A 17,296-nucleotide genomic window follows, 5' to 3' on the forward strand; every position below is an offset into this window, starting at 1 on the left:
TTTAGCAGGGACACAGTCATCCATTACAAAGGTAGAAAGACAGTAAAATGTAAAATGTGGCATGCATGTGATGGCTAAGTTGAAAAACATAGGAGCTACTTTAAGGCTGGACAGAAAGGGAGGAGAAATAAGTGGCTGGGAGATACTGGTATCAGAGTACAAATCACAAAGTTCTGTAAAAAAAAAAAAAAAAGAGGATGGACTACTTGGTGGATAGGAATTGGCAGATGGTCACATTCAAAAGGTTGCAGTAAATGACTTGATGTGCAAGTCGAGACCCGTGATGAGTGGTGTTCCTCAGGGGTCGATATTTGGACCTGTTTAATATCTTTGTCACAGACATAGATACTGGGATTGAGTGTACTGTCAGCAAGTTTGCTGAAGACACCAAGCTGTGTGGTGCGGTCAACACGCTGGAGGGAAGGGATGCCATCCAGAGGGACTGCCGTGGTTTTGATTTTTACGTTCCTTCAATTCTCCTCCCCATCTCACCTGGGGCAGGGGACCAGTGAGTGAGTGGCTGCATGGTACTTAGTTGCCAGTTGGGGTTAAACCACAACAAGGACCTTAACAGGCTGGAGAGGTGGGCCCATATGAACCTCATGAAGTTCAACAAGACTGTTCTATGTGCAGGTGTTCTGGCTAACAGGAACTGGGATAAAAGCCTATATCCATACACACTTTGAAAATGGAAGTGCCAAGAACTGGTACAGTCTAAAGTGGTAGGATGGAGAGAAGGCATACAGTAAAAAAAGATTGAAACCATATGCCCAAATATAGCCAGAGCATGTTTTTTTAACTACCAATGCAGAAAACACGCAGCCAGTGCTTCAAAATGCTGGAGAAGGAACTCTTGGGCACTTAATATTGATGTTCAGTAACCTGTGAGAGAGGTGGAAATCACAGAAGAAGAGATTAAAAGCCAATACTTAACAGAGTGGACAGGATGACCTAGCAAATCATGGAACTGCCTGCCATCTTTCACTACTAGCAGAAGAATGGAATAGATTATATAAGGCTTGATAAAGAAGAATTACAGGTGATATATATGGTTAATGCCAGTCAGTTTAGCTTTATGAAAAATAGATCTTGTCAAACTAACTTGACATCTTTTTTATGAGATCAGCAGATCAATAAAAGTTATGATGTTTGATGTAATATACTTAAAACTTCACAAGGCAATTGACTTAGTATTATATGGCATTCGGATCAAGAAAACAGAATGTTATGAGGTCAAGAGGAGCCCCTAATAAACAGGTTTCATATGCTCTCAAACAGAACTAATATGTCTAGAAATGGAATTGCAGGTAAATCTAACAGTAGGTGTATTTCTACCATGGTCATGCTTTTAGCACTAAGATATTAAATGAACTTAAATATATCAACAACCTGAAAGAAAACTATTCCTTCCAAAGTTTGCAATTAACACAAAGATTAGGGACATAACTTAGCTAGTGTTGCAAGCTTTGCACAAGCAAGCAACTGGCATTTGAACATGACCAAATGTGAGGATGTCAAACAACAAGCAGACCATACTTCGGCAGAGAATATTCTGCCTGGGTGGCAGGAATCTGTAACTGAGTTTAAAATCTCACTAAATAACCACAAAGTGTGTATAACCAGCCTGATGCCATGGCCAAAAGGGCTAATATGCTGCTTAGATGTACAAAAGAGGAGTAAAAGAGAAAGAGGTTGTATTATACCTGCTTGAGATACAGGTGTGGCAGTTGTAGAAACAGTGTGTCCACATCTGGGTTTACTCCTCTCAAGAAGAATGTTTGCAAATGTGAAAGTTTAATTATTGAAAGGTTCTAAATGGTATTTTACAGCAAGGGACACAAACAGCTTTGACTGTGTTATTTATCAAAGACATGAGAGATAACTTGGTTTCTATCTGTAAATAGCAGCATAAGTAAGATACATGGAAATGCACAACAAAAAGGCTCAAAGCTAAAGCAAAAGAAATACTGTGAGATTTATACGTATCTATGCATACACATATATAAAAGCAGTAGTTTCACATTGCAGCAGCTTACAGTGAGGTGTAGAAGATTCTACATCAGTAAAAATAATCTCATCTGGGTCTTGTGCTTTTCTTGAAAACCAGTGTGTGTTGTATGACAGGATGACTCTAAAAGCCTCCTTTTTGCTTTATAATGTACGAATCTTTGAGACAAAGTCTGGTTTGGGTTCTGAATGGTAGAAAATGGCATAATGAGATAGATAGCTGAATTATTATGAAGATCACTGTTGGATAAGATCACTGTTGGATAAGATACAGAGACAGCTGAGGAACAGAACTCAAACCCAGCCCTGAGGCACATCAGTGTGCAGAAGCAACAAAGCAAAACAACAGTAGAAGTGCAATAAGAAGAAAATCTGCCTAAATACATGTGGAGCTACACACGTAACATAATATTAAATTTCTGGAATCCACAAAAATTTCTACTGCTGACTTACACAGAGTATGTGCAAAGTCAGTCTTCCCTATGCTTAGTAACAGGAATCGTTAAGTCAAATGAAAACCTGTTATGCTGTAATAACATCTCATTTATAGAGTATTCTACATAGGATTTCTTTTTTTAAAGTTAAAAATACTTTATTACAAAGTGCATACTAACACTGGGATTTGTGACATATTAGCCACCACTACTGATTCCTTACCTTTCAAAGCTTCATTGATGTAATTCTGTATATAATACACTCTGAGCTTATCATGCACCATATTCTGGTCATCGTCAATTCCATTAGCCAGAACATAAGTTGGGACATCACCATACTTTGATTTAACCCACTTGAGCAATTTACGCAGTCCCCAGGGCACTACTGCAGCTCTGCTGGGGGAGTGCAGCCATGTGATGTCATTGATCATTTGAACTTCAAGATAGTGGTCATATTTTACTGCATCTTCTTTCTCCCATCCTACGAGAGTAGTAGTGTAGTGACTCAAAGCAAAAAAATCAAATGAGCCCTTGATTAACTTCTTTTCGTCTTCTGAGAAATAAGGCAAGTGGAAATTATACAGGTCAACACCGTTTCTTCGGTGAAGCCACGCTCTCATCACCTGCGGGTAGTCACCATTCCCAAAGATGGGCTCTGCAAGCCAGCCAATGTCGAACTCTAAAATTCTGTCAGCAACTTCTTGGTCATTCCTGGAAAAGGGACAAGCTGGTTCTACCCAGTCAGCTTGCAGAGCTATTGATATTTTGCCTTTCTGAGATCTCCTGAATTCTTTGTCATAAAGATGCCATGCTTTCGCATGGGCTTTCAAGAGGTTGTGCCCTGCAGTGTATGTCAAGTTTTTCACAGGTGGTTCATTCATTGTGATCCAAAATTTGACATGGTCCCCAAGACTTGTAAAGCAGAATTTGGCATACTCAACAAAAGCCTGAACGGTTTCCATGTTTTCCCAAGCTCCATATTTGGCAAGGGGGGCTGGAAGCTCTTGATTCTCAGCCATTGGTTGCCATAAAGCAACAACAGGAGTTATGTTAACTCTCAGAAGTTCAGTAGCAAAACACTGATAATAATGTACAAGTGTGTGGTTGATTAGCGAAAGGTTACCTAAAGGAAGGATTAAAGACCATTTCAGTGAAAAATGGAAGTGTGTGACATGCATTTCTTGCAGAAGAGAGATCTGGAGCCTGATAGCAGCAAAGTCAACACAGTGACGCTTGCGCTTCGAGGTGAAAACTCCATCCAATTTAATAAGCTTCTTCGTCTGGTGAACATCCCACACATAAACATTAGAGTCAAGAAACTGGGAGGGTGTCGTGTCTACCTAGGTAGAATAAGAAACATACCAGATTCAATCTGTTTGTTCTAGGTAGGTGGGAACATCATAACTATCAGGCACAATGTAGCGAAATATCTGAAGTCAAAACATTGCAGCTAGCACTGCTGGCACCTCTGATAGCATCAGGCTCACGTGAATGAATTAACTTTCTGTTAACATGTGACAAGTACCAAATCTATAGATAATTTTCACCCTACTTGCTGAACAAGCTCATCCTGATTGTCACCATGTTTGTATCTTCTCCAGATTGCTCCAGCCTGTATGGGAAACAAGGGATAAGGCACTAAGCCTGTGACAGCTCTCCAGAGAAGAGCTTCAGCAAAGATTACAGTAATTTTTAAAATGTTTTTTCTTTCAAGATTAAAAAGGGCCTACAGAGAGCCTGTCTGTTGTAAATTACCCAGAAGATTCGGTTTCAAGACCACTCCCTGAACGCAGTAAAAGAAATAATTAATGCAACATCATTTCTGTGTTCTTTTCCTGACTATGATGAAAGATGAGTAATGCTCTGCACTTGATTTTTAGCACAAATTCAGTTAACAAGCAAAATTTTTCCTTCTTGCTAAAGACATCCTTTCTTATTTAACTCATACTGAACTCATTTCCAAGTTATTTCAGCAGGCTGTTATGTCTGAACAATTTGTTTTCAGGCGCCCGAGTAAACCCAGTATGTCACTCCAACAATAAGTGCTATTTCCTGTGAGTCCTCAGGGCTTCATGTCAGAATTGCCTGTATGACATACTGACACAGTAGAAGATGAGCTTTTCCGGGTCCCACAAATTGTACTTTCACTTTTTAATGAATATCACAAACAGAATAAGGACTAGAAAATGAAAAAAGGGAACTACTTAATATAACACACAGTGTAAAATCTCCTAATTCATACTCTAGATTAACTCCTACAGGAAAGATACAAACTACAAGTTACTGGTACCACAGATGTTTATTTGGCCCTTTTTCCTTCCTCCACCCTTTGGTGCACAGTTTCCCCCTGAGTTCAGATTTTCTTGTCCTGCCCTCTGTTTGAAAAGCAGGTGTCAGCCTACAACCAGTGTTCAACTTGTAGCTGAAGCTTTGCAGACTATATAAAGAAGCCGCTGAAAATCAGTTGCTGTTTTCTCCGGAGAGGTCAGTACTGTGCTTACAGAAGAAAGTAATAAAAAACAGCGTGTCTGAGGGAAATTGCTTTCCTGGAGAATTGTCCCTTGTAGATTACTAAAGCACGCATTGCCACTAATACTGTGGGAATGCTGTCAAAAGAGTTTTTCCACTGTGATGCATCTACAAATCATGCTACCTAAGCCTTACAGCACAAAATGTTGGAATGGCCTTTTGAAATGAAAATACTCAGCTCTGAAGTTTTGGGGATGGAAGGGATTTTGTTAACTGTTTTAGGCTGACTGCCTCCACAACTTTATAGCTGTTATTGATCCCTAAAGCAGCAATTCCATTTCTAATCCCTAATCTGTCTGGGAGCTACAAGGATAATGAGTGCTGAATTTTCTTGGAAATTGGAGCACCAAGTAAGGAGGCTGAAGTACTTTTCAAGAGAACAAAGTCAGATCTCACTTTCGGAGTGAGAAGGAACAAACAAGGCCCCTGCACTTTAGCCTTAAGAAAGATTCTGTGTTTGTGGAAAATCTAAATTAAAAATTCTGTTCTTGGATCAAGCCTCTGTGCTGAATTTAACTACACCTCTTTACTGTGGTTAGAGAAGCCCTGCAAGCCAAAACAGCATCTGACAATTACAGAGCCAAACAGTTGCAGAGACCACAACTAATCTACTACTTTTACTCATACAATGAAGTCTTAAAATTTGAAGATTCTCCCAAAGTATCGGATTTGGTTGAAATAAAGAGTGACAGATATGCACTGGATCCGTAATCTAGCTAGGTGCTATCCAGGGGCACTGCAGGCCTCCGTCAGACACAGTACAATGCAAAATGACAAAGAAGGAATAGAGAAATTCCATCTAAATCTAATATCGTTTACTTTTCTTAATACATATAATCGCTCTAACAATGGTACCAGTATATATATGTGTAAGATGCAGAAGCATGCCGCTGGAGTTTTAAGAGCTTTCAGGACATTTTCTAAAACATGTATTATCACAGCAGGCAAATACATTACCATTAAAATTATGGGCATGACAAAGCAGTAATATTTCCTATTTCATAGACTTGGAAATGCACTTTGGAAGACCTAATGAACTTTCATTTGAACAGGACTGACTTCCAGTAACTGATCACGTAACACATCCAGGGAAGATGAGCATCAGGCCCCTTTCAATTTCTGCACATTTTTCAATCTGACTGGATCTCGTTGGTCACACACAGAAAGTCTAGTAAAGACTGAATTACAGAGTGTTTGGCACAAAAGCCTTGTACCATCTCCTTGCAGCACTGTGGTAATAATATATCAGCAAAGACACTCTATCCAGCAAATTTATCAATATGATGCACTGATCTGGCTGGGCAGCATGTTGGCTTTATCATCAGACTCACCTGAATGTAGTTGTCAACAATTCCCCAAGCAAAGCCACAGGGAAAAATACTTTCTATGGGCTGGTTTTCAGGCAAAGGTGGGAAGCCATTTTTTTCTATCAGCTTTTGATAGAACAAGACAGAAGATTTGGGCATCAACTTCTTGTCATGGCTTTGAAAATCAACATAAAACAAACCACGTCGAATGCTGTATCCCCTGTGCCATTCAAAGCCATCCAGGAGGGACCAGACCGTGTAGCCAAACACATTAACTCCGTCGTAGCGGATGGCTGAGGAAAAAACAAAACCAAGCTTACCGCAGTGCTCATTTTCCCCCTGTAGGGTTACACTGTATCAGCAATGTTTGCAGTGTTCAGGTGTAAGAACAATGCAATAGGTCAGATAAATATCTCAGGGCCTGCCTCAAAGCCTGTTTAGGGAAGATTTTCAACTGCATCCAGGTAGCTGCTAGGTCATGGGTGCACTGTACAAGGCAGCTGAGGTACCTGGCTTGGCTTTAAACAAGCTAGATTTAAAAAGAGAATCAGTGTAGCAGTGGTTTGAGGCAGTGCTGCCAATTAGGCGTGCCAAACCTCAGCCTCAGAGCAGAGCATGCTGCACTTGAACCGATTGCAGCACTTGAGCCAAAACTGCACTGCACTCTGCTACACATACTGCAGCTCACACTGGGGCAGTCAAAGTGCCATTAATGCAGCGCTATCCTATATGCAAACAGAAGTTACACTCTTTTTCATTCCCCCTCCCACTACCAATACATACTGACAACACTTCTGGTGTGTGGATGAATATTTATTAGCATAGATTTTAAGTAGAAGTGATAATGCAGAGAGACCCTCTTTGTTTGGTAATTCTGTCTCTTTACATCTTTCATGACATAGTATTTTCCAGCTTAAATATTTAAGGGTTTCTAAAAATATGTGTCTGTTCTAGGTCAATTATTTGACTTCTAAGAATCACTACACATATTGAAAGTTAGTATTAGGGTCTACTGGCATCTGTTAGTTTAGCCAACACTACAGTTTCAAGATTCAAATGATACTCTCTTTTAGTTGTATTAAACACTGAGATTCAGCAAAATCCAAAATGCCTGAGCAAAGTTCAGCTTCAGGAAAACACAAAGGAGTGTGCTTATTTTAATTACATAATTAGATCCACCCTAATTCAGCAATGCATTTAAGTGCAATCTTAAATGTTCTTTTGAACTCCAGTTTGGCTCTGTAGCCAGTAGAATTTATCTTTATTACTCACCATCGTCTGTCAACCCAAACTGGGTACTCGTTGAACACGTCTGCCAGCCTAGTAACACTGAAAGAGTGATTTTCCAGGCACCCAGAATATCAAGATACTAATTTCCTGGGTTTTATTAATGTACCTCATTACAATCAGTTACGAAGGACCACATGGTTTCTTGATTGCAACCCTGTTTGAATCAATTAAATGAACTGCAGTTAAGTAAGCAATGAGTTTGGCCCAGTCTTTATCGCAGGTCACAAGAAAATGTCTTAAGGAAACAGAGTATTTCTCCTCCTAAAGGCATAATTCTTTTATGTTTGGAAGATGCCAATATTTTTCTAACCTCTGCATGCATCCATGATGACATCTGCCATACCAGCAGAGTAAGAGCCAATGCAGGTCCACCTTGTGAACCGGTCGCAGTGAGCCCTTCTCTGTGAAAAGCATCTCACCCCTTCTGTAAGTCATCATGCAGCACTCCCACACTTCCTGAGTGCCTCATAAAAATTCTCCTCAAAGCCTTCTTTAAAAATGTATTAACTTGTGTCACCTATGAAAGAAGCAACATGAAAATTTTTTGTAAGTCTGAACAAGTCTGGAAGTTTCCAAACCAGTATCTCAAAAGGGAAAACAAAAAAACCACCAAACGACGATGAAAATTATTATTGTTTTTTATCTTTCCTTTTTCTCCCTCTGCTCTTTTTTATGTCTGTGGTGCACAACACTGGCTGACTGAAACCTAAACTGTCCTTGCTTCTGAAACCACTTCTGAGTGGCCTTGAACATACTACCTACTGAAAGTAACCCCTGACCTGAGTAATCCCCCACATCATAACAAGAAGTGGTCACTAAGCAGGCCAGAACTGGGTTAAAAATTAAACAGCAGGTCAGTTCACACTCTGTTTAGCTCACTAGGATAGAAACAGTCCAAGGAAATATGGCAGACCCATAAGCATCAAATACAGATCCTCAAAACCCTCTGTTCAGCTGCTGTTCAACCGCAAGGCATGAAGGTGAGGTGTGCGAAGCCCTCAGCCCCTGTTTCTATGCAGAAGGTGAGCAGGGATCTACATTTTGCCTTTGGACATACCCAAGAACAGTTCAGTCACAATCTGTCAGGGCCTGGCGGTTCCCATTCTCCCTCAGACTCTGAATTCAGACCTGTTAAATCCCTAGACAATGACATAATCCCTTGGCTAGTCAACACAGCACAGAGCTCTCCTGGTCAACATGCTCCACTTTACAAGGAACAATCTATTTATTTGTTGCACCAGAGACAGAGCAGGGAAGTGAATATCACCCTAGAGTAAGTGGTTAGATACCCACCAATCCCCATCAAATGATCAACTTTTGGTCAATGAGAAAATCAACATGAGCCGGCTTCATTGTGTGCTCGCAGCCCAGAAAGCCAACCATATCCCAGGCTGCATCAAAAGAGCGTGACCAGCAGGTCGAAGGAGGTGATCCTGCCCCTCTACTCTGCTCTAGTGAGACCTCACCTGGAGTATTGTGTGCAGCTCTGGTGTCCTCAACATAAAAAGGATGCAGAGCTGTTGGAACAAGTCCAGAGGAGGGCCACGAGGATGGTCAGGGGGCTGGAGCACCTCTCGTATGAAGACAGGCTGAGGAAGTTGGGGCTGTTCAGCCTGGAGAAGAGAAGGCTGTGTGGAGACCTCATAGCAGCCTTCCAGTATCTGAAGGGGGGCCTACAAGGATGCTGGAGAGGGACTCCTCACTAGGGACTGTAGTGATAGGACAAGGGGTAATGGGTTCAAACTAAAACAGGGGAAGTTTAGATTGGATGTAAGGAAGAAGTTCTTTCCTGTTAGGGTGGTGAGGCACTAGAATGGGTTGCTCCATCCCTGGCGGTGTTCAAGGCCATGGTGGACAGAGCCTTGGGTTGCATGGTTTAGTGTGAGGTGTACCTACCCACGGCAGGGGGGTTGGAACTAGGTGATCTTAAAGTCCTTTCCAACCCTAGCTATTCTATAATTCTGTTCTAGTCTAACTCTAATTAATATTTAACTACATTAGATTCCAGCTGTAATTACTCTATTCAACCATAAATGATATTTGGGACCAAAAAAATAATTAATTAAAAAAAAATATATATATATTAAAAATATTGTAAACAGTAAAAGAATTTAGGGCTGTGAATCCCAAATAAAAAGACCCTTTCCCAGAGCCACAGAGCTTGCCTACAGCATGCAGTGTGAGAATGGACATCAGCATTTTAACTGACGTCAGGAGCATACTACGCAAATCTCCCTCATCACACTTAGGCTCATATCACAGAGTGGTCTCAGGATGCACGATCCCAGTTCCTTTCACATGAAATTAATCTAGGAACAGTCTTCAGGAATGCACACAGTGTGGACACCAGACCCTCCACACCAGCTCTTTTTAGTCAACAGGCTTAGTCCAATAGGGTTGCACTTTTTAACACAGAAATAGACGTAAGCAGTTTTGTCTGAACCTGGGTCTAAATTAATTGTCCTTGTTTCTAACTGTTACAGCTCCAGTGGCATTTCATTGTCCCTACACTGCTGGAGTGAATCTCATGGTAAATAGCTCATGAATCTCTACATTTAAGTGTTTTATTACACTGTTTACAATGTTTATTTATTACATTAGATGTATCCTAAGCCTTTGAGAGAGAAAACGCGTACCTTTGTCTTTGGCCTTTAATGCTGTCCAGCAAGACTGTTCACAGCCAACATGATGCCTTTTGTGGATCTTCCTCAGCTAAATTCCCCCAGACAATGCATAAGAATTTTTGGTATTTATATTGAATTTTGCACATTCTAGCAGCAGAAGATTTAATCACAATAATTTCCATCATAATGACGCCAAAGTCCCTTCTGCTGATCCAGTCTGCCTCTGCTGTTTTCCTTCTCTTTCCGTAAAAAGTTTAGCCAAGTGCTGGTATTAAGTTAGTATGACAAAACTTGCCATATTAAGTACTACATATTAATAACTATATTGTTGTTGCTGCCATTATTATTATTATTTACTGAATGGCACATTAAAAGGAAAGAGAGTCTGTAAATTGAGACTATTTCTAGCCAGCTGTGATTAAAAGGAACATCTATATGTCCAGCAATTTATAAACTAAGCAGAAACATGGGTGACAGGAATATCACTCCTCTGTGAAAAGAAGCCCTACATCTGACTTCATGCAAACTAGTAATACTATACTTGCAGGTGTTAGTAATTGTTTTGCATTTCATTGTTTCCATTCTGGATGGGAATTTAATTTATTTTCAATAATTAGGTTTCTGGAATAGTAGATTAAACAGATGTGGGAATCCTCTGCATCTTCATGAGTGCTGAGAATAAAATGAGACCCATTTTTGCTTATCCCCTGTATAAAAATGGCAATATAACAATGGCTATCTCATCTGAGCTAACAGCTACAATAATACCGCTTTTTAAACCAGACAGTAAACTGTAGACAAGTAAATATATTATTAAATTGTAAATTAAGAAATTAAAAGACAATGAAAGTGGAAATGGTAACCCCACAACTTAGAGGTGACTACGAGGATTGAAAAAAATCTGTTTTGCCACAAGAAAATGGGAAAACACAAAATAACTCTCATACAAGGTAGCATATTTCTCTTACTTTTTGAAAAAAGATAATAGGTTAACAATTTAAATAATTCAGATTACATAACCTCAAATATATTCAGTTCTTAAACTGATGTAAAATTCAGATTTTTGTCATTGATGTCCAGAGCTGTACCAATGTAAAATCTCTGCAAGGGCAACACTGAGATGAAGGATGAAAAGGTTCCAATTTTTCATTGAAAAAAATGTATTCTGTTTTTCTCAGAGGAACTCCTATTGCATAGTATTTACCTTCCCACATATACAGTCTTAGGTTTTGTACGTATGTTCATACATCTGAATTATAGAAAACAACTACTAATAAATAACACAGTAAATTTCCATAAGTCCACTGAGAGTATAGTTCATGTTTTGCACTTCCTCCCACCAAAGACAGCAGAAATTTTCCCACTGACTTCAAAGACAGCAGCATCAAGCTCACCAAATGCTATCTGCAGATATTAAGGGTCTTCAAAAGCTGAAAATAATAAACCCAGAAAAGGGATTTGGAGTCTCATTTCACAAGTGCCAAGATGAATGTTAAAGACCAAAATTAGTTTTCAGCCTGGTTCTTTAACATGTCTCTGTAGACTGTTTTGCATTATGAGTTTGTCAAGCACATATTAATACAACCTCAGTCCCTACCTTTTAAAGTTTCCATAATGAACTTTTTGAGATAGTAAATATACTTGGCATCATCTCTCTTGGTGCTACCAGAAACAAACCAGCTGTTCTCCACAATGAATATTTCGGGGTTGTTATATTCACTGCTTATCCAGTATAGGAGCTGCCTCAGGCTTATTGATTCCAACTGCTGGAATTTCATGTGGGAGTCCAATAGCTGGAAACTCAGGGTAGCTCCAAATGAAAGAGCAAAAAAGTCTGCTGTTCCCTTGACATACTTCTTCTCAACCTCACTGAATTCAGGCAACAGAGATGAGAGGTTGCTCCTCATGCTCTCTGGATAGTCACCATCAATAAATATGGGCTTGGCAAACCAGCCGAGCACAAAATCGAGGGATTTTTGACATTCTTTTATGTTTTTTTCAGTCATATGTTGAGGTTTTATCCAGTGGGAGCTAAGGGAAATGGACACTTTTCCTCTTTGAGTTGGACGAAAATGGTCATTGTAGAGGTGCCAGACTTTAGCATGGGCCTGTTGAAAAGAAAGACTGCAATTAATGCACCTGAAATTCCATTTTAAGTAACACAATTACTCTCAAGTACTGACTTCATGTCACATACTAACAACATACACATGAGCATTTGAGGGCTCAGCCTTATTCATTTATCAGCAGTTTACAACTCCTAAATCAAATTTTCTTTAACACCGTATTAATACCATGTATCAACTAGAAATCACTGGTCAGCCAGGGAAAACAGCATCTCAGTTTTCCGTAAGATACTATTCCAGGCACTGAACAAATTTTTAGCTAGGCACCTTTGTTATCTTTTGAGTTCAGACATACTTCTAGTATTTATAAAAATGAAGATACTTATAACTAAATATGTTTGAAAGTACATTTTTGTTATAGGAGTATCACTTTATCCGTTGACTCACAGATATAGAAAGGAGGAAGGTCTGTTCTTAAGAACTGCCCAGATGTCTCAATACAAGACAAAAAAAAGCCCTTGAAATTATTTCTCTTTGCACCAGAACACACAGTAACTGAAAAACTACCAATCTGGATTAAAAAAGTCTGGTGAAAAACAACTTACCATAGCTCCTGAAAAAATATTCCAGTAATTAAATTTAATCTGTTTTATTAAAATTTGCTATTTACCTCTAGCACCAGATTTCAACCACTTGTCTTGGTATAATTTTATCTGTTACTGTGAGATCTTTTCTACCAAATTTCCTTCCCATGATCTTGCAGTCAGTTGAAACAGCCTCCTGATGTTCCCTTTGAAAGCTAAATAGATTAAGTTCCTGGAGCCTTGCATTATATTCAGGCATTATCTTCAAGCTCACTAACCATTCTCACTGCTCTCCTTTGATTTTCTTCCAATTTGTCATCATCTGTCTTACACTGTAGAATCAGAATTGGACACAATATGCCAGTGGTAGTCTTGCCAGCAGTAACACCAAAGACGATTTAATACATTCTTTCTGCTTATGTAGCCATAGCATGACCGTGTGAGTGTATGCTCATCTCAACTACCCTCTCTAAAGCCCTTCACCATATAAACCATACTTTTCCCTTGCACCTAGCTTATCAAAGAATTTTGGTTTCTCTGTGAATCAAGATCCCATCTTTTTGTCATTGACACTTTAGTAGAAATTGTCACGCCTTTTTCCAGGTCATTGATAAAATGGTAAAATATATGAGATCTACTCATTAGAAAAAAGCCTACCTAATAACTATTCCCAGTTTACATCTGTATTTTGAGACTTACCAGTTAATGTTTGTTCATATGTGCTATGATGACACGAACCTATATTCTTGCCATACAAAGTCACAGGTGTGATAAATATATATGACAGATTATTAATCAAAATGTCACACACATTTTTAGCCCTCCCTGGAAGGATACAAAAAGCCTTATAACTCCACTCCCTGCCGTTGGTATGTTGGCAAATTTTATCATCAATTTATTGACAGATGCTGTTCACAGTTTTCTTTTCATACACTCTTTACCAATCAAGCTTTGAACCACAATGATTTCCAGCTGCCAGCATTACTAAGAACATTATGCAGTTAAAATTATTAACAATTTATTGTTTTTTACACAGACACTGTTAATTACCCTGGAAAAAATAATGAATTCTATCATTTTAGTGTTCTTGGAGAATATTAATTCTCACTGCTGGGAGAAAAGCAATTGGAAGTGAAGGACAACTAAAGTTAAGATCAATAATCAAGGCTCAGCTCAGCAGCCCCCATACAGAAAGATGCTGCCTTTGAGTCATCATGGGATATATAAAACATCTGTGCAGATCTGACGCTGGCTCTAGAGGAGACTAGAACCATGCCCTTTTAGAGTGGTAAAAAAAACCCAAACAGAACGATCCTGGAGACTGTGAATCACAGTACACTTATGTGCTTGTACCTAAATCAAGCTCTCAGTTGCAAATTTCAATGTACATGCCCTCATTTATAACACATCAATAGTTCACATAAATGGGATGCACTCCTACCATCTGTGTATATTAATACAATGGTTTTTAATGCTAATGAGAAATTAATATAGAAATTATTTCAAAGTCCAACATCAAAAATGAGATCTGACCTAAGCACAGACTTAATTTTTACTTCACACTGAAGCTCCATTAGCCTGACGAAAGAATAAAAGCCATTACATATCATGACAAAATGCTACACACTCAACTCTTCAAGTATGATTTTTAAAGTACCATTAGGAACAAATGTGCCACCATTTGCAACCCACTGAACACCCAAATTTTCCCTCATAAAGGTGCCATATATTCTTCCTCTCTTGGACCTGACTCATCTCCAGATTTCCTGTCTAAAATGTAAAGATATCACCATGCTTCTATGCACGCTCTCAAGCACACAATTTCTTCTCTGTCATCTGTACTTCCAAGTATGCTGCCCATATGCTGTACAGCAAGGACTGTGGAGGACTTGCTCCATAATTCTCAGATGTCCCTATTCCTAACAATGGAGAGAGATCTTCCAGCATTTTCATAAGTTTTGATTCTACCATGAGGAAAGGAGGAAGGGTATCCCACAGGTTATCCTTCCACACAGATAAGGAGGTACTGTTTACTCCCTCTCTGCAATGAAAAAGTATGAAATGTAGCAATATGGGATTATTTCGCTCAACTTTATTTTCTAAGCAAGTCATCTCATCTGCCTCTATAGAAAATGAAAAGGTATCTAAGATATGCAGGGTAAGTCACTCTTTGGGAGTCCATCTCTCTCCACTAATGACAGACAAAACCTGCTACCCAGTTAAGACAAGACACGTTCTACAGACAGATGAAAGCAGGCAAAAAGAAGCCTTATGGAGTGTGCATGAAGGGGAATTGTATCATTTCCATTTAAAAAAACAACTAAACATAGAAAATAGTGCACCAAAGTCCTCAGGCTCTGTGGACATAGATTAATGAAATAGTTCAAAACCACATAGAAATAAAGCTGGAAAAAGCCAGTGACAGAACAGAGAGTCTCTATACATCTAGGACAGAATTAATTTGCCTAGAATTAGGTGTCTAATGCAGTTTTAGAGACTTCAGAGTATTCTGGCCCGAATTCCAGCCAGTTTCAGAAAGCTGTGAGTCTTCCACAAATGCTAAGTCACATCTCGCAACTCCACAGGAACACCTGGTATATGACAGAATGTGTCAAATGATACTTTGCACCTACTACCTATCTTCAGGCAAATCAATCCCACTCCTAGGGTGGCCCTCATTTTGACCAGAAGACCTTATATTTCACTGTCCATATGTGAACTAGATGCCCAAACTCCCACTATAGGCAATGGAGATCTCAGGGTCCACTCAGCCACCTGAACAGAGGCACCTAGTTGCCGCTCCAGAATAATGCAGACGTAGGCCCCATCTGGTATTTCCATGCAGATGTCCTAAACAGCTTATGAAGTCTCACATGGCACTACTTACACCAAACTAACAGTATCCCAGTCCAAGTCAATCTACTCAATGGAGTCGAGCGAGTGATTCCCCAGTACAGTACAGCAGCCATACCATTGCACACAGCAGGACCACTACCTACATCCCAATAACTGTACGGATTAGTGGTAGGATTTAATGTAGGCGCCTAGACCTTTTTGAGATGTCTTACCTGACTGAGGCTGTCAGACATGATTCAGAACCCAGCGGGAGACCTTGGTCTTCTGGAGAACCAATTGGAGGACAGGCAGTATATCCTAGGGTAGCTCAAACGACACCATATTTCTGCTGGGACAACTGAAACCATCCAGATGTCTATTAGCTATAACTGGCATTTAGCATCCCAGATCATGTGCAGAGAAAATAAGTAGGAACCAACCTACCATCAGTTCTTTATATTTATCTGAAATATTACTTCCTTATCCAAGCGACTTACTTATTGGTACCTAATTTTAGTTCACAGTTGACTACGATTACAATCATGGCAATCCACAATTCAGTAATTGACTGACATACAGCAGTGACTCCATGTCCCTGGTTTTATAAGGTGCTGAGGGGTCTTAGTTTGTTCCTGGTCAGCTCAAACAGGCATGCAGTGCTGATAGATCACTTGGCTGAAAAACACTACTGAAAAAGGCTGGTTACAAACTGGCTCTACAAAGGGTTGTGCAGTCACCTATGTGTTATGCGCAGAACTAACTGTTAAAACTTGTGTGCTGGTCTACAGACTGCTGAATTTGGGTAGTCTTCTCATTATTATTTGTATTCAGACAGAAGCACATATTGCTAGATACCAAACACCTGACTGACACTTTTGGGGGGATACTACCATATATTCTTGAACCTGCTGAGACTTGAGAAAAGCTCGTATTGGGAAAGCTGTGTATGAGGATGGGTGCTGTCTGTGCTTACTAGCACCTATTCTTCAGGAGCAAACTGTCAGGAAAGCTTTTAAACAATACTTACCCTTAAAACGCTTTCATCGCTAAGAAAATCATGAAGTTTTATATCACCATAAAAATGAAAAAAGTCTCAAGATGTAGCTTGTCCTTATCTCAGCCCATTTGTATGTCTGTACTTAATTCCTGTTTCAGGCTCTGACCCAGTCCCATTTAAAGTTCTTCTTCCCCTGACTTTCCCACCCTGTATTGGTTCCCACCCTGTTTGGACCACACTCTACCTATACTCAACTCATGAAACTGATACTGGTCATGTTTGATTAGCCTTAGAGAGACGCCTGAATGAATCAGTCAGTAATGCCAAAATTGAGCCTTGATGAAGGCAGAAAAGCCTCCTACAATGCCATAGCACAGGCTAGTTCTACAAAGTCCTGCAGAACTTTGTAATAATAGCAGAAATGATTCAACACAGGCAAACAGGCTTCAGAATCTGACACAGTCATGTCTTACTCTAACGCAGGACAGACCTACTATAGTACAAGACACAGCAGATGAAGTCAATTTAGTAATACACACTTGTTTGCCTGACTACTCCTCCAAATTCCTGCCCAAAATCATTAAGATCTTCCTGAGTCTAACACTGATACGTATAATTTTCAA

General features: G+C 39.6%; 1 protein-coding gene across 1 annotated transcript in view; it reads right to left on the minus strand.

Moving 5' to 3' along the window:
* KL (klotho) overlaps positions 1-17,296 on the minus strand; it is a 52,304-nt gene that overhangs the window by 5,437 nt on the left and 29,571 nt on the right. The window contains exons 2-4 of the mRNA XM_065678406.1: positions 11,789-12,299; positions 6,302-6,570; positions 2,665-3,781 (exon numbers count right to left, since the gene is read on the minus strand). Coding sequence (XP_065534478.1) covers positions 2,665-3,781; positions 6,302-6,570; positions 11,789-12,299 — 1,897 coding nt within the window. The remainder of the gene's footprint in view (positions 1-2,664; positions 3,782-6,301; positions 6,571-11,788; positions 12,300-17,296) is intronic.

Source organism: Lathamus discolor, chromosome 4, assembly GCF_037157495.1.
Source record: "Lathamus discolor isolate bLatDis1 chromosome 4, bLatDis1.hap1, whole genome shotgun sequence".
In the NCBI taxonomy this organism is placed as follows: domain Eukaryota; kingdom Metazoa; phylum Chordata; class Aves; order Psittaciformes; family Psittacidae; genus Lathamus; species Lathamus discolor.